General features: G+C 64.7%; 2 protein-coding genes and 1 pseudogene across 3 annotated transcripts in view; 2 read left to right on the top strand and 1 right to left on the bottom strand.

The window, feature by feature from the left end:
* Positions 1 to 1021: 1021 nt before the first annotated feature.
* LOC309594853 (metabotropic glutamate receptor 2-like) lies at positions 1022 to 3910 on the top strand (the record flags this gene model as incomplete). The annotated part of the gene is made up of 3 exons (XM_082321257.1): positions 1022 to 1036; positions 1605 to 2061; positions 2794 to 3910. 3 exons carry the CDS (start codon positions 1022 to 1024, stop codon positions 3774 to 3776), a joined length of 1455 nt encoding a protein of 484 aa, XP_082177383.1. The 3' UTR covers positions 3777 to 3910.
* Positions 3818 to 24584, bottom strand: part of LOC309594854 (U3 small nucleolar RNA-interacting protein 2-like) — a 32621-nt pseudogene continuing 11854 nt past the window's right edge. The window contains exons 11-24 of the transcript in view: positions 8359 to 8444; positions 8185 to 8258; positions 8034 to 8075; positions 7668 to 7800; positions 7332 to 7456; positions 6987 to 7079; positions 6778 to 6878; positions 6541 to 6675; positions 6290 to 6352; positions 6065 to 6210; positions 5887 to 5966; positions 5692 to 5765; positions 5419 to 5601; positions 3818 to 3911 (exon numbers count right to left, since the gene is read on the bottom strand). The product of the transcript in view is annotated as a U3 small nucleolar RNA-interacting protein 2-like (transcript). The remainder of the gene's footprint in view (positions 3912 to 5418; positions 5602 to 5691; positions 5766 to 5886; positions 5967 to 6064; positions 6211 to 6289; positions 6353 to 6540; positions 6676 to 6777; positions 6879 to 6986; positions 7080 to 7331; positions 7457 to 7667; positions 7801 to 8033; positions 8076 to 8184; positions 8259 to 8358; positions 8445 to 24584) is intronic.
* LOC309594824 (metabotropic glutamate receptor 2-like) lies at positions 19025 to 24164 on the top strand (the record flags this gene model as incomplete). The annotated part of the gene is made up of 6 exons (XM_082321228.1): positions 19025 to 19039; positions 19608 to 20064; positions 20797 to 21773; positions 21825 to 21903; positions 22272 to 22709; positions 23207 to 24164. The coding sequence occupies 6 exons, from the start codon at positions 19025 to 19027 to the stop codon at positions 23278 to 23280; spliced, it is 2040 nt and encodes a 679-aa protein (XP_082177354.1). The 3' UTR covers positions 23281 to 24164.

Here is a 24584-nt window from a genome sequence, read left to right on the forward strand (position 1 = left end):
CCTGGGACAGGGCAGAGCAGGGTGGGCAGCCCCCTGCCTGCAGCGCCCACACACTCACCTGCCTGCAGCGGCTCAAGCTTACACATCTCACTGGGCTTTGGCCTGGAGCTGGGAGCTGGGGCAGCTCTGTCCTCCTCCTCCCAGGCCCGCCTAGGGTGGTCGGGGGGTCTCCCCGCCATCCTGCGGAAGGAAGGGAGGGAGGCAAGGGGTGAGAAGGACCCTGCGCCCCCTGGGGCTGCCCTGCCGGGGCAGTGGCGCAGAGGTGGCCGTGCTTGGGGGGGCTCCTTGCTCCCACCCTGACCCAACACCGACACTGTAGGGGCAGGGCTGGGTGACACAGGGTGTCACAAAGGGCCCCAACGTCACCCCCCCCAGGGGGGCACCCCCGAAGTGCCCCCGTTCCCCCCCTCCGCAGGAGCCCTCCTTGCCCCAGGGGGACGGGACTGACTCCCTCTTCCTCCTCCTCCTCCTCCTGCTGTGGGGCTGGCGTTCATCTCTGCCGGAGGCATCCCCCTTGTGGCAGGGACCCCTCTGTCCCCGTCCCCTCGCTCCCGGGGCCTGCTGCCACCCCCACCTGCGGCCGGGCTGAGCGGGGGCGCAGCCCCCAGCCCCTCAGGCACACCGAGGCTTTTCCTTCTTCCACACGAGGCCCAGGACGAGGCCCGCGGGGGTCGCTCCTCTCTCCCCAAAGCCGCGGGCACACAGGCAAGCCCGACGCCCTCCCGCAACTGCTGGGGATGTCGCGGTCCCCCGGTTACGGTTGCCATGGTGCGTGGCAGGGTTCCACCAGCCCCCGGTTGGCCGCGACGGGGGGGCGGGGGGAGGGCAGAACCCCCCCCCGCTCCCCTCGCCGGGGCCCACGGCCCCAGCCCGGCCGTACGAGGGCAAGCGGGGTCCCGGCCCCGGGCGCTGAGGGGCGGCGGTGCCCCGAGGTCGGTACGGGCGGGACGGGGCCGGGGGGAGAGGGAAGGGGAAAAGGGGAAGGGGAGAGGGGTGCGGTGATGGGTCAGTGCTGGGGTCAATGGTGGGGTCAGTGGTAAGTCAGTGATGGGTCAGTTTTGGGGTCAATGATGGGATCAGTGATGGGATCAAAGATGGGTCAATTTTGCGGTTCGTGATGGGTCAGTGATGGCTCAGTTTTGGGGTCAGTGATGGGGTCGATGGGGTCAGTGATGGGCCCAATGGGTCAGCTTTGGGGTCAGTGATGGGTCAGTTTTGGAGTCAATGATGGGGTCATTGATGGCTCAGTTATGAGGTCAGTGATGGGATCAATGATGGCTCAGTTTTGGGATCAGTGATGGGGTCAGTGATGGCTCAGTTTTGGGGTCCGTGATGGGGTCAGTGATGGGGTGGGTGCTGTGTGTTTGGGAGGTGCAGCCATGGGGTGGGGGCAGTGATCAGCTGGGTGCTGCTGTTCAGGTAGCTCTGTCCTCCTCCTCCCAGGCCCGCCTAGGGTGGTCGGGGGGTCTCCCCGCCATCCTGCGGAAGGAAGGGAGGGAGGCAAGGGGTGAGAAGGACCCTGCGCCCCCTGGGGCTGCCCTGCCGGGGCGGTGGGGCAGAGGTGGCCGTGCTTGGGGGGCTCCTCGCTCCCCCCCGTCCGGGAGCTGCTGGCAGCTGCCCAGAGAGCCAACGTGTCCTTCATGTGGGTGGCCAGTGATGGGTGGGGAGCCCTGGAGAGCGTGGTGGCTGGCAGTGAAGCAGTGGCGGAGGGAGCAATCACCATCGAGCTGGCAGCCTACCCCATTAAGGAGTTTGCTGCCTACTTCCGTAACCTCAACCCCTACAATAACAGCCGAAATCCCTGCTTTCGGGACTTTTGGGAGCAGAAGTTCAAGTGCAGCTTCCACACGCAGGACTGTAGCCGGTACTCCCTCAAGACAGGCAAGTTTGAGCCAGAGTCCAAGATCACGTTTGTGGTCAATGCGGTCTATGCCATGGCCCGCTCTCTCCACAACATGCACCAGGCGCTGTGCCCCAACGCCACCAAGCTCTGCGACGCCGTGAAAGCCGTCAATGGCAAGAGGTTCTACAAGGACTTTATGCTCAGTGTTAATTTTGATGGTGAGTCCAGAGATGGAGACAAGGGTTGGCTGCCTAACTGGAAAGGGATGGGTGGAGGGACGGGGAGGAGGAAGGAGACCCGTATTTGACCCAAAGCCCTCCGGTTCCTCCATCCTGCCCACACCTGGGGACCCGTGTGCTATGGGCTGTGGTTGTCCCAAGATGCCAACAGCTCACCATCACCCTTGGGAGGCAATCTAGGCCTTCTGTCCCCAGTGTGGAGAAGCTGGTGACCAACTCCATCCTGCTAGAGCTGGGTGGGACCGGCCCCACAGGGGCCCCTCCGGGAACGTCAGGCCTTGGAGACCTCACTTGGAAGCGCCATGATTTATTCACATTTCAGGGATTAAAGTGGAGGGAGAACCTTGATCAGGGACCTACATAGTTGGGGATGAATTAGAAGTGTGGCTGTGCTCTGTGACTTGGGCTGAGCCCAGCTACCCAGGTGTCACTGAGAGCCATGGAGGCTGAAAAATCCCGCTCTGTCCCTGCAGAGCTGGCTGGGGCTGCCGAGCATTTAGGCATGTGGGGAGATGATAGTTCTCAACCATTGCTTTCCTGCTCCTAATGTGTGCATAGGCAGCAATTATGAGAGTGAAGGCAGGGAACAGGTTGGACATTTGCCTGTGACCATGGTGGGATGTGACCCTTTGAAGGGGCCCTGCCTCCACGCCGGGAGCGAGCACTCTCCTGCCCCATGGCAGTCACCATCTCCCTTTCTTCTCCCTCCAGCTCCGTTCAGGCCAGCAGGCACCAAGAGTGTCGTTCGATTTGACCGCTACGGTGATGGCATCGGGCGCTACAACATCTTCAGCTATCACCACATGGACGGGCGGTATCGGTATCAGAAGGTGGGCTACTGGGCTGAGGGGCTCATCCTCAACAGCAGCCTCATCCCCTGGGCTGAGACCTCCATCCCCGTGTCCCAGTGCAGCGACCCCTGCAAGAAGAATGAGAGAAAGAGCATGCAGCCCGGAGACATATGCTGCTGGATCTGCATCCCCTGCCAGCCCTACGAGTACTTGCTGGATGAGTTCACCTGCATGGACTGCGGTCTCGGTTACTGGCCCAATGAGACCCTGAATGGCTGCTACGAGTTGCCCCAAGAGTGTATCCGCTGGAAAGACGCCTGGGCCATTGGTCCCGTCACTATCTCTTGCCTGGGTTTTATCTCCACCCTCTTTGTTTCTGGAGTCTTCGTGAAGAACAATGATGACACCCCCATCGTGAAGGCCTCAGGCCGGGAGCTCTGCTACATTCTCCTGACCGGGGTCCTCACGTGCTACAGCATGACCTTCATCTTCATCGCAAAGCCTTCCACCGAGGTGTGCACGCTCCGGCGTCTGGGGCTGGGCACGTCCTTCGCCGTCTGCTATTCGGCCCTCTTGACCAAGACAAATCGCATCGCCAGGATCTTCAGCGGGGTGAAGGAGGGGGTCCAGCGCCCCCGGTTCATAAGCCCCACGTCACAGGTGGTCATCTGCATGGCCCTTATCTCTTGCCAGCTGATCATCGTCATCATCTGGCTGCTGGTGGAGACCCCTGGCACAGGCAAGGAGACGGAGCCTGACAAGAGGTACATCGTCACCCTCAAGTGCAACAACTGCGATTCCAACATGCTCGTTTCGCTCACCTACAATGTCCTCTTGATGGTCCTCTGCACGGTCTATGCCTTCAAGACACGGAAATGCCCCGAAAACTCTAAAAGGGCTTGATCGGAGCGGTCCTGGTGACTTGGGCCCCGCAGGGTTTGTGGCTAGGAGATGCGTGGGCCTGGGCAAGGGTCTTCGGCCATGGACCTGGTGATGGTCACCTCTGCATTGGGGCGTTCGTTACCGGGTGAAGTGTGGCTGAGGGGGTAACGAGTCCTGGGGGGGGTGCTGCTGCCGGACCCCAGCCTGCCCCTGACTGCTGCCTTCCTGGCCAGGCTCGGCCTCGCAGTACGTGCCCACAGTGCGCAACGGCCGTGAGGTGGTGGACTCCATGACGTCGTCCTTGTGAAGGACGGGGAGGCCAGGTCGTGGTGCTGCTGCTCCTGCCTGCGGCTGCACTGCACCCCGGCTCCCTCCCCAGGGAGAGCAGCGCCCGCGGCACCGCCCGCTCAGGGGCCAGAGGCAGCCGGGAGGCTCGGCCCCCGCCCCAGCACGAGCTACACGTCCCACGCGCTGGGTCATGGTACGTTGTCACCCTTCCTTTGCACTGAGCCACGTTACACATCCCTTGTCCCCTGCCCTGAGCCCTGGTGCACTACCCCCTGTCCCTGCACCCAGCCATGGTGAACATCCCCAGTCCTTTGCACTGAGCCGTGGTGCACGACCCTGTTGTCACCTGCACCGAGCCATGGTGCGTGTCCCCCCGTCTCTTGCACTGAGCCGTGGTGCACATCCCCTGCGTCACCTGCACTGAGCCGTTCTGCACATTCCCCCATCCCCTGCGCTGAGCCCTGGTACGTGTCCCCCTGTCCCTTGCACCAAGCCACGGTCCGTCCACGTCCCCGTCCCTTGCACTGAGCTGAGGTGCACATCATCCCCTCCATTCCCTGCCCCGAGCCACGGTGAACGTGCCCCCCGTCCCTTGCACTGAGCCGCAGTGCACAGACCCCGGCCCTTGAACTGCACTGTGGTACACGTTCCCCACCCCTGCACCAGCTGTGGTGCAAGCCCCTTGCCCCAAGCCGCCGTGCACAACCCGACTCCCTCTTGCTGAGCCACACCAAGTCACGCCCCGCTTGCGCCGAGCCACGCCGAGCCCTGCCCCAGCACCCACTGCCCTCGCCCTATCGCCCACCCCGATTTCCTGGTGTGGGGCCTTTCATGTCCCCCTTGTGCCAAGCCGTGTCCCACGTCCCCCCTCCCTGGGCCAGCAGAGACACCCCCCCCCAGGCCCTTTGCACATTTTCACCTTTTCCTCCTCGTTTTCGGCCCCGGGAAAGCCGCCGAGCGCTGCCAGGCTGGGCCCAAGCCCCCTCCGTCCCCCCGCTCGCTGTGCATAGTGCTTCTCACCCCTTCGTGGGAGACAGGGCAGAGGAGCGGGGCTCAATGCCCGCTGCCCCCCCGGCCCCTGCAGAGCCCGGGGGGTCCGGCGGGGGCTGAGGGCAAGTAACAGGACCCAGGTATTTGAGCCCAACCAAGTTTTTAAGAGTAGATTTTTTCCGTGAGCAAGAGCGTGATTTTTTTTTTTTTTTAATTTATGTAAATAAAGTGGTCTTGGTTTTGTTTGTTTTTGTTTTTTAAATGGACTCTGCCACAGCTCCTGTCCATCCGAACCTGAGGGAAGGGGGCAGACCCTCGCAGAGGGCAGAGCCACAGCACGATATGGGGGCCAGCAGGGGTGGGGGGGCCACGCGACACCCCCCACTCGTGCCCTGCCGGCCCCAGGAGGGTGGTCACATGAAGGACGTGGGACGCAGCTCCGGCGGCTCCGGGGCCAGGGGGCTAGGAGCTGTCGGGGGCTTCGGGGCTGGGGGCTGCAGCCCTCCGCTTCAGGGGGATGATGCAGATGCTGTTTTTGGCTTCTTTGACTCTCCACCACCGGCCGAGCCTATAGATGAGAGAGATGGGGGTCACCCTCGGCCGGGCCGCAGCGGAGAGGGGGCTGCCCCTGGGCAGTGGCAGGGAGTGGGGACGGTACCGGTGCTCCTGTCCAAGGCCGGCCACCAGGAAGTCGCCGCCTGCGGAGAACTTGAGGCTGTTGACAAAACCCACCTGGAGGGGACAGGGCAGGGTGAGGGGCTCCCGCAGTCTCCTCCTGCCGCCCAGGGAGGGGAGCCCCCACCAAGAGACGCCCCCAGCCCAGCTCCAGCATCCCCAACCTCCCCATCCGTACCAAGGGGATGTCGCAGAGGGGCTCCAGCTTCCGAAATCCCTCACCACACTTCCAGAGCTTCACGCTGGCACTGTGGGAGCCTGGGGCAGAGAGAGGAGACTCCTGCTATGCATCCTGACCCAGGGAAGGGAGCAGGACAGCCCCCCCAAACCCCTGCTCCAAAGCGGCTGCCACACACCTGTAGCCAGGAGGTCACTGTTGCGCAGAGCGGCCACTGCGGAGATCCAGTACGGCTGCTGCAGGCCCTGGGAGTCCTGCATGCTGTGCGCCTGTCGGGCCAGCGCCAGTGGCTTCTTCTTCGTCAGCCCCCACAGGGCTACGGACCTGCCAGGGCGGGGAGGGGTGAGGGGGCTGCGGGGGGCACCGCCTGCCCACCCCGGGCACCAGCCAGCCCCGCGCTCACCCGTCATCAGCGCCCGACACCATGTGCTCCTCGTTGATCAGCTGGATACAGTCGATGGAGCCCCTACGGAGAGAACAGGCAACTACCAGCAGTTCCGAGCGTGCTTTGGGATTCCATTTAGGAAGCAAGGGCTCACCAGGGCGTCAGTGTCCCCAGAGCGCCAGCAGGCTCCTGGTGACACTTGGCACCCTCACACCGCTGCCCCAGCTGGACCCGCCTGCCCGCAGGCCCCTCTCCTGCCCCAGACCTACTGGTGCCCGTAAAACACAAGCTGTGACTCCTCGGGGATCTTCCAGAGCCGCACGGTGCCGTCCCGTCCCCCCGCCGTCACACAGCAGTCCCGGCTCAGGCTGTCCAGCCCTGTGATGACGTCCTGGTGCCCGAAACTGGAGGGAGAGGTGGCAAAGAGCTGCGGCGGGCACGGCCCTCCGCCACAGCGCCTGCCCCCGGCGAGGGGGGTCAGCGGGGTGTCCCCTCCCACGTCTTACAGGGTCTCCATGTATGCATTCTCCGCCACGTTCCAGACCTTGACGCAGCGGTCACGGGAGGCGCTGTACAGCTGGTACGTGTCTTTCCGGAAGGACAGGCCCTGCGGATGGACAGACAGATGTCCGTCTGGGGGGGCAGCGGTGAGGGGCACCAGGGAGGATGGCGCTGCCTGGCCCCACAGGCGTCACAGCTGATGCCCCTGACTCACCGAGACGGCATTGCGGTGCCCGGTGAAGATGTGCAGGCGCTTGCAGCTGGCTGCATCCCAGATCACGATCATCTTGTTCCTGTCTCCCGTAGCCTGGCAGAACACAGGGGATACCCGAGACCTACTCCTCGGGGACCTGCGGCCCGTGCCAGCCTCTGCTCCCACCCCATGTGCTTTGGGGGGTCCCAGGGACCCATTCTTGACTCCGGTGGAGGCAGGGGCTGCTTTAACCCAGCAAAGTATACCTGGGCATGAGATACGGCTCCCCAGGACCCCGGGAGGAGATGCACTCCCCACCACCACCTCTCCGCCCCACATGGCAGCGCCAGCATCCCTCTCCCGTACCAGGTACTTGCCATCCGATGAGATGGCCATGCAGAGGACATGCGACGCGTGCCCCATGTGCCGCTCCCCAGTGCCCTTCTTCCCCCCAGGCACAACGCAGAGCCTCTTCCCGCTCTCCACCTCCCCTACGGGAAAGGCACCACCGTCACCCCCTGGGAGCCTCCCACCGCTCCGGAAAGCATCAGTGAGCCTCCCACAGAGCCCAAAACGATGCATGTGCACATCCCCAGAGGGGCCAGGGGCCAAGCCACCTCCACAGGCACCCACGGTCCTGCTGCTGCAGGGTCCCCGCAGGGTTCAGGCTGGGGGAACAGCCCGTCGTGGCCCCAGGGGAACACTTGCATTTGATGAGGGAGCCGTCCTTGGAAGCAGAAAAGATGAACCTGTCATCCGGAGAGATGACCAGGCAGGTGATGGGCAGCTGGTGCGCCCGCAGCATGCGGATGCTGGCTGGATCCAGAGGCTGCACCTGCAGGGAGAGCGGGATGTGAGCTGGGCTGCCCCCGTCCCTTCCCCAGGCTTGGGAGCACCCGAGCACAGCACCCTTCCTTCTCCAGGGCGCCAGCAGCCGGCACGCCGGGCGGGAGAAGGGCTGTGGTCCCATAGCTGGCATGGCAAGTCGGGGTACCAGCTGTGGCCATGCCTGAGTGTCCCCAAAGCCGGCACTTACAGTCCGGCAGCCCCCCAGCACTGGGCACTTACGTCTTTGGCGATGAGGCGCTGCAGCCGGCCCTTCGGCTCGAGCTGGGGAAGAAGCAGGAGGCTCAGCGGAGGCAGCCCCAGCCCCGCGGGAGGGGGACAGAGCCCGCCGGCGCCACCGGGACCAAGGGGACGCGCCCCGCTCCCTGCTCACCACGTCCTCCTTCAGCCGGTCACCGATGAGATCTGCGGGCGTCTCTTCCTCCTCTGCCGCCGCCCGCTCCTCCTCTGCGGTGGACACGGGGCATGAGGGCCAGGCTCAGCACCGGGGGCTGCCTGCCTCTCTGCCCCGCCGGGGCACTGGCGCCAGGGGCCAGGTGGGGCTCACCGTACTGGCGGAGCTGCTCCAGGTACAGCTTGGCCATGCGCAGCTTCTTCTCCTGCGGCATCTCCTCTACCTCCTCCTCCGCCGCCGCCCCAACAACGGGCTGCGGGGACAGGCGTGAGCACCGCCACCGGCACCCCCACCGGTACCGCCATCCCCCCCGGCGCAGCCCTTACCTCTCCGGCTTGGAGTCGCTGGACACCTCCTCGCCGCCACCCGCGGCCTCCCCTCGGCGCCCGGGACCTGCGGGAAGGGGACAGGCGCGGCAACACCCGCCGGAGCGACCCCGCCGGGGCAGTGCCTCTCGCCCCCCTCCCTCTCCCCGGCCCGGCCCTCACCGCCGCCCACGGCCGCCGCCGCCCCGGCACCCCCCACTCACCGAGACGGTGTGGCGGTGATGGCGTACCCAAATCATCATCAGCTTGTTCTGCCCCTCAGGGCCTCTGGTCCCATCGCACATCCTTTGGGGGGTCCCAGGGACCCGTCCTTGGCTGTGCCGCGGCCGTGGCTCTGCCTGGGGCGGGTGCCGGGGGGCCTGTCCCGGCGATGCTCTCAAGAGCTAAAATCTGCTCTTGTGCTGAAACTTCATTTTGCGCTGCCCTTCCTGCTGGGGACGCCGCTGGAGCCAGAGCATCGGTGGCTTTGTAGCTCCCGGGCTCGGCCACGTCAGCCCAAGGCAGCGCAGGCTCCTCCGATGGTGGGAGGCAGAAAAAGTGATTTACCCCAGTGTGGCCCGGGGGAGGGAAGGCTTCAGCTTCAACTTCGGCTTCGGCTTCGGCTTCGGCTCTGGCTTGGGCTTCTCCTCCCCTCTGTTTCGCCGCCCAGCAGAGAAGCTGGTGCTTTGTGGCAAAGACGGAGCGCGTGGGCAGGTCTTGCCCTGGACCGCTGGAAGGAGCGGCTGTCCTGCTGCTGTCCGGAGGATGCCGGCTCCTCGGGGGCTGAGGGCTCTTCTTTCCTGTTAGACGCTGGAAGAGCAGATACCCCGGCCTGCAGAGCGTCCTAGGGCTGGGGCTGCTGCTTTGTCTCTGCCCAAGCAGAGTCCTCGCTGGGGGCCGAGTGCCACCTCATCCACGCCCTCGGCAGCTGTAAGCTCAGCTGTTGTAGGTTAAACCCCGACTTCAGCCTTCCGCATTGCAGGATGAGGTCCGTCTGAGTCGCCAGGGAGGAGGCCATGGGGCTGGCATCTTTCTTTGCGCCCTGAAGGACTGCAGGCGCAAAGCAGCAGAGGTGAGGTGACAGCCCTCTGTCCCCTCCAGGCAGGGCACGTTGCAGCCCGTGATTCGCAGGGCCAGGAGGGAGCCAGGGGGCAAGTGGCTCGGCTGGAGGCTGCTGGTCAGGAATAGCCCCCTCCAGAAACAGCCCCCCTCCCCACAGACCCGCTGGGAGCAGAGTCCCCCTCGCCCAGGGTGGGGGAGCTCCGTGCTGGGGTCCTGCCTCCTCCCCGCTGCCCTCACTCACCCTCTCTGATGTACGCCATCTCCTCACGCATATCCGCCTGCCGTCCCATGAGCCCTGGGGGGACACAGCATGTCAGGGACCCTGCTGCCTGTCAGGAACCCCGCTTGCCCATCGGGGACCCCGCCACCCAGCCCGCCTGGCTGCACAGCTCCCCGGGGAGGGCTGACCCCGGGGTGCAGCATCGGGGAGAGGACGGATGGGCCTGTTTCCAGCCCCACCTGCGCAGGCAGGGGTGAGAGGGGGTGAAGGGGTGCCCCACAGGTCCTGCCCCGGGACACGGGGACCCTGAGAGAGGAAGGGACCCCGGAGCTCATGGCTCACCGATGAACCTGACAGCCTCCTGCCGCAGGGGCTCCTGCGGGCTCCGCAGGTAAGGCTGGCTCTGGCGCAGGTAGTCCTTGGCCTTCCTCCTCTTCCTGGCCAGCTGGAGAGAGGAGAAGGGCGCAGGCTTGGCATAGAGCTGCCCCCCAGTTGGCCCGTCCCCCCACCCAGGGCTACCCTCCTTCCCCCCAGCACCACATTCCCAGCTTCCTGCCATGTGGCATCGGGGTTCAGAGGGAGCAGAGGGCTCCCCAGGGATGCTGGGGTGCCATCCTGGTGGCAGGGTCCCCTTTGGGACCCCAGGGGAGAGGACAGCAGGGAGCAGAGCCTGCTCCGGGAGGCTCCGTGCTGCTAGAGGGGCACAGCCCTCTGTCCCCCGCACTGGGCATGGGGCAGGGTTCGTCCAGGTCGGATCCCGGGGGCACTGGGGCTGCGCTTACCAGGCACTCGCTCATCCTCCATGCCTGCGCGATCTCGGCCAGCTGCGCCAGCTGCCTCCACTTCAGGAACTGGCCAGCGCTGCGGAGGGCTTCAAGGGAGGCCTGGTGAGCAGCAGAGAGATGCCACCACCGCCAGTCGGGTCACAGGACCCTGTGTCCCCCCTCTTGGCAGGGCTCAGAGCCTATCCCTGCCCATGCAGGAAAGACACAGCAGCGGGGGACTGATGCTGCCACCAGGTTCAGCACCCCAGGGTGCTGAAGATAAGTGCAGCCACCCTCTCTGGCTGGAAGCCTGTTGGGGCTTCAAGCTTTTGGCCCCAGGATGCTGCGGAGCCATAACCCAGTCTCTGAGGCTGCAGGGACCGATGCCAGGGGCTGGTGGAGGGAGCTGGGTGGGAAAGGGACCCACCTCCCCATCCATCCAGGTAGCAGGAGGAAAAAGACAGCAGTGGGCAGGGAGGTGGGCCCTGCCTGGTCCTAGGCACTCAGCAAGCTAAAGCTCATGGTGACACACATTTGAAGGGTCCAGTGCCCTGCCCAAAGGACCGGTCAGGTTGGGATCCCACCTTAGCCACACTCTTGTCCTGGTCGTGCAGGTGAAAGAGCAGCGGCAGTACGCTGTCCCACACCTCCTTCTTCATCCTCTTCTTTTCGGCACCCACCACGAGCCCCATCGTGGTTTGGAAGAGACGGATGGAGAGCTCCCGCACGGTGCCTGACTCCTGGGGGAGGAGGGGAGGAGGACCTCAGCCCCAAGCCCATGGCGTGCAAGGGGCTGACATGGAGATGGATGTCCCCAAACCAGTGGCAGGCAACCCCGTTCCAAAAGGGAGCGAGCTGCGGCATGCAGAAGGTCTGCTCAGGGGGGCTGGGGTCCCCGGGGCTGGGGTCCGGAGAGGGAGACCCTGCGGAGGGCTGGGGGATGCTGCCAGGGCAGGGTGCGCATTGGTGGGGCTCAGCACACCTGCTGCCCTCCTGCCACCACCGTCCCCACCGCGGCAGGGAGGCCGAGCCGGGGTGAGTCCATGCCAGGGGCTTGGGACGCAGCACGGAGTGACCGAGGGCAGCGATGGGGTCTGGGGGCTGTGGGGCCAAGCGTCCCCCTGCAGAGCACGGGGCTGCAGTGGGAGGCGTGAAGGGAGGTGTCGGGTGAAGGGGGCATGGAGCTGTCCCCCAGCCTTACGTTGTTGAAGAGCGGCTGGAGCTTGCCAGCTAGTGCCAGGGCGGTGAGGCTGGGCATCTTCCCCTCCAGCAGCTGGAGCACGTTGCTGAGCACGGACAGGGCCAGGGCGCTGGCATCGCTGTCAGCATCCTGCAGCTGCTCCATGATGTGCGGCAGCAGGACAAGGGTTCTCTTTGCCTGTGTGAGACATGCCACCTCCTTTTTGTAAAGCAGCGACCAATCGCAGGGGTGAAAACCCTCTCCGCCAACACTGGCCTCCCCGCTGGCTTCTCAGCAGGCAGCGTGGGTTATGAGGGCAAGGTCCCAGCAGACAGGGCTTACTGGCATGGCCATGGCAAGACCAGGGCGCAGAGGGGGAGGACAGGCAGCGCTGGCTCCTTGCCAGCCCTCGGCTGCCTCCTTCTCCACCAGACCCCTTGGGCAGGCTGGTGGGCGACCAGCACTGCCTGCAAAGCTGCCCAAGCTGCCAGCAGCCCCCACCACAGCCACTGCGTTTCACCCTGGGGCTCAGCACCCCCCACTCAGGCTCTGCAGACCCCACGCTCAGGCTGGTCGCTCTGCTGCCAGCATCCCTGCCCGGACATGCTGGCAGAGGGAGCCCGGTCCCCTTGGCACTGCTGCCTCTCTCCTTGCACGGCACAGCCATGGGGCAGAGGGCCAGGGAGGCAGGACAGCTGGCTGCAGCCGGCACAGCTCCCGATGCCCAGAAAAGCCTAAGCTGCCGCATTACCCACTGCTCCAGCCTGGGCTGCTCTCCCGGCTGTCCCCTACTCACCGCGTCGGGCCTCTCGGTGAGCCTGAGGATGCCCCTGAGCACCAGGCTGGGCATCCCCAAGCATTGGCTCCGCAGATACATGGGGAAGATTTCCAGGGCACGGTCCAGCTCTTCACCGAGGTCGGTGCAGCCCAGCATCTGAAACACGTGCAGCGGAAGCTGGTGTGGTGCTGGCTCCAACCATCAGCTCAGGGCAAGGAGGCTGGGGCAAGACCAAACCCGGACGGAGGCGGCAGGGATTGCGGAGAGCCCCCGTGCCCCACACCACGCCGCCCTGGTTGCTCGCCTGCTCCTCCATGGTACCAACCGGAGCCCACCCACCGCCCCAGCTCCCCCCCCAGCGGTGGGCATGGGCGAGCCGAGCGTTGGAGGCAGTTTGGAGCAGTGCCACCTCGAGGCTCACCTCGACGAGGAAGACCATGGCGATCATCTCCCAGGTGGGGTCCTCCACACTGAGGAGCTCTGCCAGATGGCAGAAGATGGTGGAGCGCAGGGGTCTTGGGGTCTTCATCATCTCCCTGGCAGGGGGAAGGAGGCACGGTCAGGCCTGAGCCAGGCAGGCACATCTCTTTGGGGTTCGCACCAGTCTGGACATCACCAGTCTGCAGCACTTTCTCTGAGCAACGGGGACCCTGCTGCCATCAGCCCCAAGGGAGGGGGTGGCATGGGGTGCCCAGTCCCCGAGGAGCAGGGAGAAGGGGCTCTCACCTGGCCACAATCCGCACTCCCATGAGGTGGGTCTGGGCGCTGAGCAGGGTGTCCCAGCCACCCTGTGCCTCAATGGCCAGCACCTGGCTCTCAAAGCCCATGCTGCAGAGCAGCATTCTCATGGACTGCACCGCAGACCTGCTCAAGAAGAAATGCTCAGCTCCCACTGGGAGCCCTGGCTTGGCTCCAGGTGGCTGGCAAGGATGAGAGGGCAGGGATGCAGCACCTGATGGGAGTGAGCAGATCCTGTTGGTGCTCCTTCCAGAAGATGTGCACCTCCTGCAGCGTCAGCTCTGTGGTGAACGACACTTGGAAAAGCAGCACCAGGAAAAACTGGGGGAAAATCGCCTCTACCTGCTGCAGGCAGGTGGGCTGCAGGAGGATCTCGCCTATCGTCCTGGCTGCCTGCAGAAGACACCCAAACACCAAGATGTCCCTGCGCCCCTGGGGAGGTCAAGGCTTGAGGTGGGCAGGGAAGGGGAGCAGCGGCCCCGCACAGCTGAGAGCAGCCCCGGAGGTCAGCAACTCACAGCCAGGGAGCGGATGCGCGGGTGATCCTTAGGGGAGGTGGAGGTCTTGCGCAGCGACTGGTTCATCAGCATGCTGAGCAGCTCCTGCAGCACCTTCTTTGCAGCCTGGGGCTCGGACAGCATCGTCTTCCACATGGCCATGGCGACACTGCGGGAAACCAGGGCTCTGTCAGCGGGGACACCCCGGAGGATGGCTGGGCTGAAGTCCCTCAGGAGGGTCTTGGGGCCCCCCTCCCAGTGTGAGAGGAGCCCCAAAGAATAGTGGGCCCCGTACGGGGTGCACGTTGGGGAGCACTGCAGCAGGCTGGCCACCACTTCGCTGGGATGTTTGCCCATCAGCACCAGCAGGGCCCTGTCCAAGCTGTTGAGGGCTACCAGCGCCTTGATGGAGGGCAGGCTTCTGTAGATGGCCCACATGACGTTCAGCACCTGGAGGGCAGACATGGGTGGGAGTGGGGATGTCAGCAGGGCAAGCGTGGCCGTTTACCCAGCTCCCACTGGGAGGTGCTTCCGTTCCCGTTGCAGTATGCCGGCTTGAGACAGCATCAGTGCTGGCCAGGCGCAGAGCCGGGGGAGGAAAGGTCCCCCGCTGGGCTGGAGCATCGGCCATGCCACCCACGGGCTCCTCACCTGCCCTGCCTGGAAGGCAGGGTCTGCCACAAGGATGTCCACCATGTGGGCAGCCACACTGATGCTGTAGATGCTTGGGTCTCTGAAGCTCTCGATGGCCATGAGGATGATGTCTGCCTGGTCGGAGGGTCGGAGGTATTTCGTGAACATCTGTGAGATGAAGGAGAGGAGGGAAGATTTGTCACCCAGAGTGTTACCCAGAGCATCTCAGCTGTGCAGCGAGAGTGAGACGCAGAGTCAGGGTGCGCTGGGGAGGAGACCGACAGTGGGGGTCAGGGTCCCGTGGGGAACTGGAGCTCGCTGGGGGCCTTTGCCTAGCCCCTGCTCAGAAACAGCACGAGCTCCCATCATCCCCATGCATTGGGTATCCCTTCACTCATGCCGACCCCCCTGGTCAGGGGCCGAAGGCACTTCTTACCAAGAAGATTTCGCTGGCACAGCCGTTTTGTGAAAGCTGCCAGGGCTGCTTCACTTGCCAGGCCTCCTGCAGCTGCCCTGTGTCATGCAGCCAGGGCCACCTGCCTGGGGAGGAGCAAAACCAGGGTTCTCAGAGCGAGGGTGCAGAGCTGGAGGTGCAGTCTGAGAGCATCGGGCTGAAAAGTCACTGGCAAAGAAAGAGGGCACCCAGACAGGTCTGGGGAGCAGAAACCAGGGAGGGTCCAGGGCTACTGTGAGCAGGGGTGAGGGGAAATGGCTTTTCGGGCAGGCGGGTTGGATCAAGCTTTCTCTTGCCAAGGAGAGCGGCCCCTGGCTGCCCATGCCTCGGGGCACCCAGCCCGACACAGCTTCTCTTACTTCTCTGCTGCAGGACGAAGGTGTGCAGGTGATAGAGAGCTTCTGCAGCCTCGTGGCGGGTCCCCTGGTCCTTGCAGGTGCAGCAGAGGGTGAGGTGCCCCACCAGCTTCCCCAGCATCGCAAACCGATGTGTCTTGGAGCACTGATGTCTGACTGTGGCTTGTGCAAAGCAGGGGCAGAGCTGGGGGAAGAGAGGCAGCATGGGCACAAGGTGAGCCCCAGCTGCTCCCAGAGCAGCCAGGCAGCAGCCCAGAGCAGGGCAGCGCTGCCAGACGCAGGTTCCTGCCTGTGCCCGTGGCAGCCCTGCTCTGCCCTGGGAGAGAGCATGGACAGGACAGGGGCAGGGCAAAGACTCCTGCTCCTGACCTCCTGCTGACTGGGTGCCCAGCTTCCCCGGGAGGTGCTGGGGCTCAGGGCCACAGGGGCTGCCCAGGCCAGGAGCTCCGTACCTGCAGCAGGGGGCAGGTGGTGATGAACTCGGCTAGCCTGGCAATCCGTGCCATGGCCCTCTCCTGCACTGCTGCCAGCTGGGAGTTGGTGAAGGACAGCAGGAGCTGGGAGGAGAAAAGCTGCTGATGTGCCAGGGAGGTGGCATGGCACAGCCCAGCCCAGCCAGGCTTGCGCCGGGGCAGTGCCCGGGATGGGGCACGTGTCCTTCTTGCCCCTCGCGGCAACTTGCTGCGGCCAGGCAGGTCGCCGCATCGCACTCCTGCTGCTGCGTCTGCTGCTTTCCACTCACTCCCACCTAAAGAAGTGCCTGCGCCCCCACCCAAGGACCCCAAGGCTTTGGGATGACCACCTGCCTGGGGACCTGCAGTGCGGGCTCTGGGATATGGCCTGTGGTGAAGCTGGAAGGGGAAAGCCCCAGGGCTGGGCTCCCCTTGCCAGGCAGGCAGGTCCACCTGGGAGGGAGTGTTGGGCAGGATGGGCAGTGGGCAAGGCTGCAGGGGTGAGGCGGGCTGGGGCAGGAGGAGAAGGGTCTCTGGCAGCAGCCAGGAGGCAGCGGGCTGGGTGGGGGGCACGGCAGGGAAGGAGGGATGTTCCCTGCCCCCCTCCTTGCACCAGGCACTGGGCAGGGGGCACTGCTCAACCCGGGGGTCACTGCCCGTGGCGACCCTGTGCCAAGGCCCGACCTGCAAGATCTTCTGCAGCTCCAGGATGCCGAGAGGGCCGGCGCTGCGTACCAGTGCCTGCAGCATGCTGTCCATCGCAGCCAGGGTCTGTGAGGCGGACAGAGTCTTGGGGGCAGCCCTGGAAGCCTCGGGGTGGGGGGGGGGATGTCTGTGGCCCTGCGGTGCCCAGGAAGGGGCCTCGGGGTGGGGGAGGTCCCTGTGTTTCACCCTGTGGCGTACCTGGGAGTAGAGGAAAGCCGTGGGTCCCTGGCTGTCCTGCGGAGGCAGGTAGAAGATGCTGCAGAAGCAGATTTGGAGGAGGCTGCTGCTCTTCTCCTGCAGAAGCAGCCCCGCTTGGCTGTGGGGACAGAGAATTGCTCTTCAGATCCAGCAAGGAGGAAGCAGACCCCGGGGTTGGAGACCTGGGCTGATCCCCACACTGCAGGGGACATCTCAACCCCCCCATGACACTGACACTCGCCTTTGGGGGGAAAACCCTGTGGCACCCCCTGCCCTGCTGTCTGCCTCCCTCGTGGACCCAGGGCTGGGGAAGCCCCCGACCTGGGATTGCCCAGCACCAGGAAGGCCAAGCTGGGGGCTGGGGCAGCTACCTCATGGAGCTGATGGCCAGCATGGCTTGCTGCCGCACCGCAGTGTCCAGGTGGTCAGCGGGCTCCTCTTGCAGCAGCACCTGTGGAGCACAGCAGGGTGGGACGGATCGGGATGGGCAGTCTCCCTTGGCCAGCAAGAGCCTGCGGGGCTGGCAGAGCCCAGGTGCCCCCATCTTGGCACCCCCTCCCCACCCAGCACCCAGCGGTCCCAAGCCCTGTGGTGGGAAGGGCTGTGCCCATTACAGAGCCACAGGCTGGCCGAGAGACCTGCAAATGTCATCGGGTCCAAGCCTGGGCTCCAGCCGGGCCACCCAGGTGGCGTTGGAGCATCTACAAGGACGGAGACCCGGAGCAGTGCTCATCCACACCCCGCTGCCTGGCCGAGCCCTCTCCTGCCCCCAGGGCCATGCCACTGCACGCTGCCCCTGCCTCAGCCTGGCTGGCTGTCCCCTCACCTCAATGGTCTCCGCCACCTCCAGCTGGCAGAAGTAAAGCATGTCCCACATGGTGGAGTCCACTCTGGTAGTGCTGCAGATGGTGTGGACGGAGGCCAGAAACTGCAGCTTCTGGTCCTCTTGCTGCCAGCCGGGGAGGGGACAGATGGACAGACAGTGTCAGGGGGGAGAGAGAGAGCTGCGGGGTGGCCAGCACAGCCCCCAGCACCTTGTGAGCACGGGATGGGGTCAGAAAGATCGGCCAGGAGACAGGGGCGCCGCCTCGTAGAACTGGCCAAGGTTACCTTTGGTCTGCTCCGGAGGAAGGCTCGGATGATGCCCAGGGTAGAGTGGCATGAATCTGGCAGAGAGAGAGCAGGCAGGGCTGGGGGGCAGGCAGGGGGGAACACTCGAGCCAGCTCGTGATGTCACCAGCCCTGGCTCAAGGCTGGGATGCTGGTGTCCCCTGTGTGCCCCAGGGGCAAAGGTGCGATGCTGGAGGGCCGCACGGGGAGGGGGCCCTGGCTTGCCCAGGTGAGGGACACGCTGGCACTGCGGGGCAGGGAGAGTCCCTGTCCTGGGATGCCATGAGAGGGCTGGCTCCCTGGCCACTGTGCCGTGGGAGCCCCGATGCCAGCCCGCCTGGGGGATGGGAGCCTGGGACAGGGCAGAGCAGGGTGGGCAGCCCCCTGCCTGCAGCGCCCACACACTCACCTGCCTGCAGCGGCTCAACCTTACACATCTCACTGGGCTTTGGCCTGGAGCTGGGAGCTGGGGCAGCTCTGTCCTCCTCGGCCCGCCTAGGGTGGTCGGGGGGTCTCCCCGCCATCCTGCGGAAGGGAGGGAGGGAGGCAAGGGGTGAGAAGGACCCTGCGCCCCCTGGGGCTGCCCTGCCGGGGCAGTGGCGCAGAGGTGGCCGTGCTTGGGAGGCTCCTTGCTCCCACCCTGACCCAACACCGACACTGTAGGGGCAGGGCTGGGTGACACAGGGTGTCACAAAGGGCCCCAACGTCACCCCCCCCAGGGGGGCACCCCCGAAGTGCCCCCGTTCCCCCCCTCCGCAGGAGCCCTCCTTGCCCCAGGGGGACGGGACTGACTCCCTCTTCCTCCTCCTCCTCCTCCTGCTGTGGGGCTGGCGTTCATCTCTGCCGGAGGCATCCCCCTTGTGGCAGGGACCCCTCTGTCCCCGTCCCCTCGCTCCCGGGGCCTGCTGCCACCCCCACCTGCGGCCGGGCTGAGCGGGGGCGCAGCCCCCAGCCCCTCAGGCACACCGAGGCTTTTCCTTCTTCCACACGAGGCCCGGGACGAGGCCCGCGGGGGTCGCTCCTCTCTCCCCAAAGCCGCGGGCACACAGGCAAGCCCGACGCCCTCCCGCAACTGCTGGGGATGTCGCGGTCCCCCGGTTACGGTTGCCATGGTGCGTGGCAGGGTTCCACCAGCCCCCGGTTGGCCGCGACGGGGGGGGGGGCGGGGGGAGGGCAGAACCCCCCCGCTCCCCTCGCCGGGGCCCACGGCCCCAGCCCGGCCGTACGAGGGCAAGCGGGGTCCCGGCCCCGGGAGCTGAGGGGCGGCGGTGCCCCGAGGTCGGGACGGGCGGGACGGGGCCGGGGGGAGAGGGAAGGGGAAAAGGGGAAGGGGAGAGGGGTGCGGTGATGGGTCAGTGCTGGGGTCAATGGTGGGGTCAGTGGTAAGTCAGTGATGGGTCAGTTTTGGGGTCAATGATGGGATCAGTGATGGGGTCAAAGATGGGTCAATTTTGCGGTTCGTGATGGGTCAGTGATGGCTCAGTTTTGGGGTCAGTGATGGGGTCGATGGGGTCAGTGATGGGCCCAATGGGTCAGCTTTGGGGTCAGTGATGGGTCAGTTTTGGAGTCAATGATGGGGTCATTGATGGCTCAGTTATGAGGTCAGTGATGGGATCAATGATGGCTCAGTTTTGGGATCAGTGATGGGGTCAGTGATGGCTCAGTTTTGGGGTCCGTGATGGGGTCAGTGATGGGGTGGGTGCTGTGTGTTTGGGAGGTGCAGCCATGGGGTGGGGGCAGTGATCAGCTGGGTGCTGCTGTTCAGGTAGCTCTGTCCTCCTCCTCCCAGGCCCGCCTAGGGTGGTCGGGGGGTCTCCCCGCCATCCTGCGGAAGGAAGGGAGGGAGGCAAGGGGTGAGAAGGACCCTGCGCCCCCTGGGGCTGCCCTGCCGGGGCGGTGGGGCAGAGGTGGCCGTGCTTGGGGGGCTCCTCGCTCCCCCCCGTCCGGGAGCTGCTGGCAGCTGCCCAGAGAGCCAACGTGTCCTTCATGTGGGTGGCCAGTGATGGGTGGGGAGCCCTGGAGAGCGTGGTGGCTGGCAGTGAAGCAGTGGCGGAGGGAGCAATCACCATCGAGCTGGCAGCCTACCCCATTAAGGAGTTTGCTGCCTACTTCCGTAACCTCAACCCCTACAATAACAGCCGAAATCCCTGCTTTCGGGACTTTTGGGAGCAGAAGTTCAAGTGCAGCTTCCACACGCAGGACTGTAGCCGGTACTCCCTCAAGACAGGCAAGTTTGAGCCAGAGTCCAAGATCACGTTTGTGGTCAATGCGGTCTATGCCATGGCCCGCTCTCTCCACAACATGCACCAGGCGCTGTGCCCCAACGCCACCAAGCTCTGCGACGCCGTGAAAGCCGTCAATGGCAAGAGGTTCTACAAGGACTTTATGCTCAATGTTAATTTTGATGGTGAGTCCAGAGATGGAGACAAGGGTTGGCTGCCTAACTGGAAAGGGATGGGTGGAGGGACGGGGAGGAGGAAGGAGACCCGTATTTGACCCAAAGCCCTCCGGTTCCTCCAGCCTGCCCACACCTGGGGACCCGTGTGCTATGGGCTGTGGTTGTCCCAAGATGCCAACAGCTCACCATCACCCTTGGGAGGCAATCTAGGCCTTCTGTCCCCAGTGTGGAGAAGCTGGTGACCAACTCCATCCTGCTAGAGCTGGGTGGGACCGGCCCCACAGGGGCCCCTCCGGGAACGTCAGGCCTTGGAGACCTCACTTGGAAGCGCCATGATTTATTCACATTTCAGGGATTAAAGTGGAGGGAGAACCTTGATCAGGGACCTACATAGTTGGGGATGAATTAGAAGTGTGTCTGTGCTCTGTGGCTTGGGCTGAGCCCAGCTACCCAGGTGTCACTGAGAGCCATGGAGGCTGAAAAATCCCGCTCTGTCCCTGCAGAGCTGGCTGGGGCTGCCGAGCATTTAGGCATGTGGGGAGATGATAGTTCTCAACCATTGCTTTCCTGCTCCTAATGTGTGCATAGGCAGCAATTATGAGAGTGAAGGCAGGGAACAGGTTGGACATTTGCCTGTGACCATGGTGGGATGTGACCCTTTGAAGGGGCCCTGCCTCCACGCCGGGAGCGAGCACTCTCCTGCCCCATGGCAGTCACCATCTCCCTTTCTTCTCCCTCCAGCTCCGTTCAGGCCAGCAGGCACCAAGAGTGTCGTTCGATTTGACCGCTACGGTGATGGCATCGGGCGCTACAACATCTTCAGCTATCACCACATGGACGGGCGGTATCGGTATCAGAAGGTGGGCTACTGGGCTGAGGGGCTCATCCTCAACAGCAGCCTCATCCCCTGGGCTGAGACCTCCATCCCCGTGTCCCAGTGCAGCGACCCCTGCAAGAAGAATGAGAGAAAGAGCATGCAGCCCGGAGACATATGCCGCTGGATCTGCATCCCCTGCCAGCCCTACGAGTACTTGCTGGATGAGTTCACCTGCATGGACTGCGGTCTCGGTTACTGGCCCAATGAGACCCTGAATGGCTGCTACGAGTTGCCCCAAGAGTGTATCCGCTGGAAAGACGCCTGGGCCATTGGTCCCGTCACTATCTCTTGCCTGGGTTTTATCTCCACCCTCTTTGTTTCTGGAGTCTTCGTGAAGAACAATGATGACACCCCCATCGTGAAGGCCTCAGGCCGGGAGCTCTGCTACATTCTCCTGACCGGGGTCCTCACATGCTACAGCATGACCTTCATCTTCATCGCAAAGCCTTCCACCGAAGTGTGCACGCTCCGGCGTCTGGGGCTGGGCACGTCCTTCGCCGTCTGCTATTCGGCCCTCTTGACCAAGACGAATCGCATCGCCAGGATCTTCAGCGGGGTGAAGGAGGGGGTCCAGCGCCCCCGGTTCATAAGCCCCACGTCACAGGTGGTCATCTGCATGGCCCTTATCTCTTGCCAGCTGATCATCGTCATCATCTGGCTGCTGGTGGAGACCCCCGGCACAGGCAAGGAGACGGAGCCTGACAAGAGGTACATCGTCACCCTCAAGTGCAACAACCGCGATTCCAACATGCTCGTTTCGCTCACCTACAATGTCCTCTTGATGGTCCTCTGCACGGTCTATGCCTTCAAGACACGGAAATGCCCTGAAAACTCTAAAAGGGCTTGATCGGAGCGATCCTGGTGACTTGGGCCCCGCAGGGTTTGTGGCTAGGAGATGCGTGGGCCTGGGCAAGGGTCTTCGGCCATGGACCTGGTGATGGTCACCTCTGCATTGGGGCGTTCGTTACCGGGTGAAGTGTGGCTGAGGGGGTAACGAGTCCTGGGGAGAAGGACTGCCCTTGGCAGACTGTTTGCTAGGGTGAGGATGGGAAATGCCCCTGAGACCTCCAGAGACCCCCTCTGACCTGACTGCAGAGGAGTGATTGCCACCCTTCAGCCCCAGCGCATGAATGCCAACCCCAGGGCCCGCCTGGTCCCTGGGAAGCCGAGCAGTGCAGGGGATGGAGGAGCGTGGGGTGCACCCTGCACCACCTCAACCCCCCAGCAAGGTGCCCTGCCAGCTCTGGAGGACTGTGTGGGGTGGCTGCGGTCGGGGGCTTCTGGAGAGGACCTGTATCCCCTGGTGGGAGCAGGCACTGGGATGAGGGGTGTTGGTGAGGCTGGGTGGGGTGCTGCTCAGGGTGCGCCCCCCTTGCAGGAGCAGCGTGTCCCCATCAGGGCAGTGCCCATCCTCTGCCCATGGGTCTCCAGCAGGTCCACCCTGACGGAGGGACCCGGTGCAGGGTGGGATGTGCCTGCGGGGTGCAGGCAGCAGCCTCTGCCCGGTGGGAGGTGGCTGGTGCCACAGCGAGGGCTTCATCCTGCCCCACTCGGGGCAGAGGGCTGGCGGCAGCAGCACCTGATGCCCACCGCTGTCTCCAGGTCCAGACCACCACCATGTGCATCTCAGTGAGCCTCAGCGGCACCGTGGTCCTTGGCTGCCTCTTCACCCCCAAGCTCCACATCATACTCTTCCAACCCCAGAAGAACGTGGCCAGCCACCGCGTGGGCACCGCTCGGTTCAGCGTGGCAGCCGCCAGCTTTAGCCGGTTCCACGGTGAGTGCAGGGGGGCTGGGGAAGGGCTGGGGGGCAGCACCCCCTTCCTGGCAGGGAGCTGGGGGCAGCCCAGCACGGGCCCCTGAAGGAAACAGGGGTGCAGGGTAGGGCACAGCTGGGAACAGGGCAATAGAGGCTGCTGTGTCCCCTATGGCTCAGCCTTGGCTCTGTCCCAATCCCCCATCTCCCCCTGCCTCACGTGGCTGTGAGCCCCAAGGCTGCAGCATGGTCTGCTGGGGGGGACCACTCCCGGGGGCCTGTCCTCACCCTGGGGGGACACGGCCACCCTGGGCACCCTCCACCCCAGCCCCGGGGGATGCAGCTGCCCCCGGCCCCTGTCACCAACCCAGGGGGGACACAGCTGCCCTGGGCACCCTCGACCCCAGCCCTGGGGGACGGAGCACCCTGGGCACCCATCGCCCACCCCAGTGGGATGCCGTGGGGGGGGTGCTGCTGCCGGACCCCAGCCTGCCCCTGACTGCTGCCTTCCTGGCCAGGCTCGGCCTCGCAGTACGTGCCCACAGTGCGCAACGGCCGTGAGGTGGTGGACTCCACGACGTCGTCCTTGTGAAGGACGGGGAGGCCAGGTCGTGGTGCTGCTGCTCCTGCCTGCGGCTGCACTGCACCCCGGCTCCCTCCCCAGGGAGAGCAGCGCCCGCGGCACCGCCCGCTCAGGGGCCAGAGGCAGCCGGGAGGCTCGGCCCCCGCCCCAGCACGAGCTACACGTCCCACGCGCTGGGTCATGGTACGTTGTCACCCTTCCTTTGCACTGAGCCACGTTACACATCCCTTGTCCCCTGCCCTGAGCCCTGGTGCACTACCCCCTGTCCCTGCACCCAGCCATGGTGAACATCCCCAGTCCTTTGCACTGAGCCGTGGTGCACGACCCTGTTGTCACCTGCACCGAGCCATGGTGCGTGTCCCCCCGTCTCTTGCACTGAGCCGTGGTGCACGTCCCCTGCGTCACCTGCACTGAGCCGTTCTGCACATTCCCCCATCCCCTGCGCTGAGCCCTGGTACGTGTCCCCCTGTCCCTTGCACCAAGCCACGGTCCGTCCACGTCCCCGTCCCTTGCACTGAGCTGAGGTGCACATCATCCCCTCCATTCCCTGCCCCGAGCCACGGTGAACGTGCCCCCCGTCCCTTGCACTGAGCTGCAGTGCACAGACCCCGGCCCTTGAACTGCACTGTGGTACACGTTCCCCACCCCTGCACCAGCTGTGGTGCAAGCCCCTTGCCCCAAGCCGCCGTGCACAACCCGACTCCCTCTTGCTGAGCCACACCAAGTCACGCCCCGCTTGCGCCGAGCCACGCCGAGCCCTGCCCCAGCACCCACTGCCCTCGCCCTATCGCCCACCCCGATTTCCTGGTGTGGGGCCTTTCATGTCCCCCTTGTGCCAAGCCGTGTCCCACGTCCCCCCTCCCTGGGCCAGCAGAGACACCCCCCCCCAGGCCCTTTGCACATTTTCACCTTTTCCTCCTCGTTTTCGGCCCCGGGAAAGCCGCCGAGCGCTGCCAGGCTGGGCCCAAGCCCCCTCCATCCCCCCGCTCGCTGTGCATAGTGCTTCTCACCCCTTCGTGGGAGACAGGGCAGAGGAGCGGGGCTCAATGCCCGCTGCCCCCCCGGCCCCTGCAGAGCCCGGGGGGTCCGGCGGGGGCTGAGGGCAAGTAACAGGACCCAGGTATTTGAGCCCAACCAAGTTTTTAAGAGTAGATTTTTTCCGTGAGCAAGAGCGTGATTTTTTTTTTTTTTTAATTTATGTGAATAAAGTGGTCTTGGTTTTGTTTGTTTGGTTTTTTTTTTTTTTTTTTTTAAATGGACTCTGCCACAGCTCCTGTCCATCCGAACCTGAGGGAAGGGGGCAGACCCTCGCA

This window comes from Platalea leucorodia, assembly GCF_965183815.1.
Source record: "Platalea leucorodia genome assembly, chromosome: 9".
Taxonomy (NCBI): Eukaryota; Metazoa; Chordata; class Aves; order Pelecaniformes; family Threskiornithidae; genus Platalea; species Platalea leucorodia.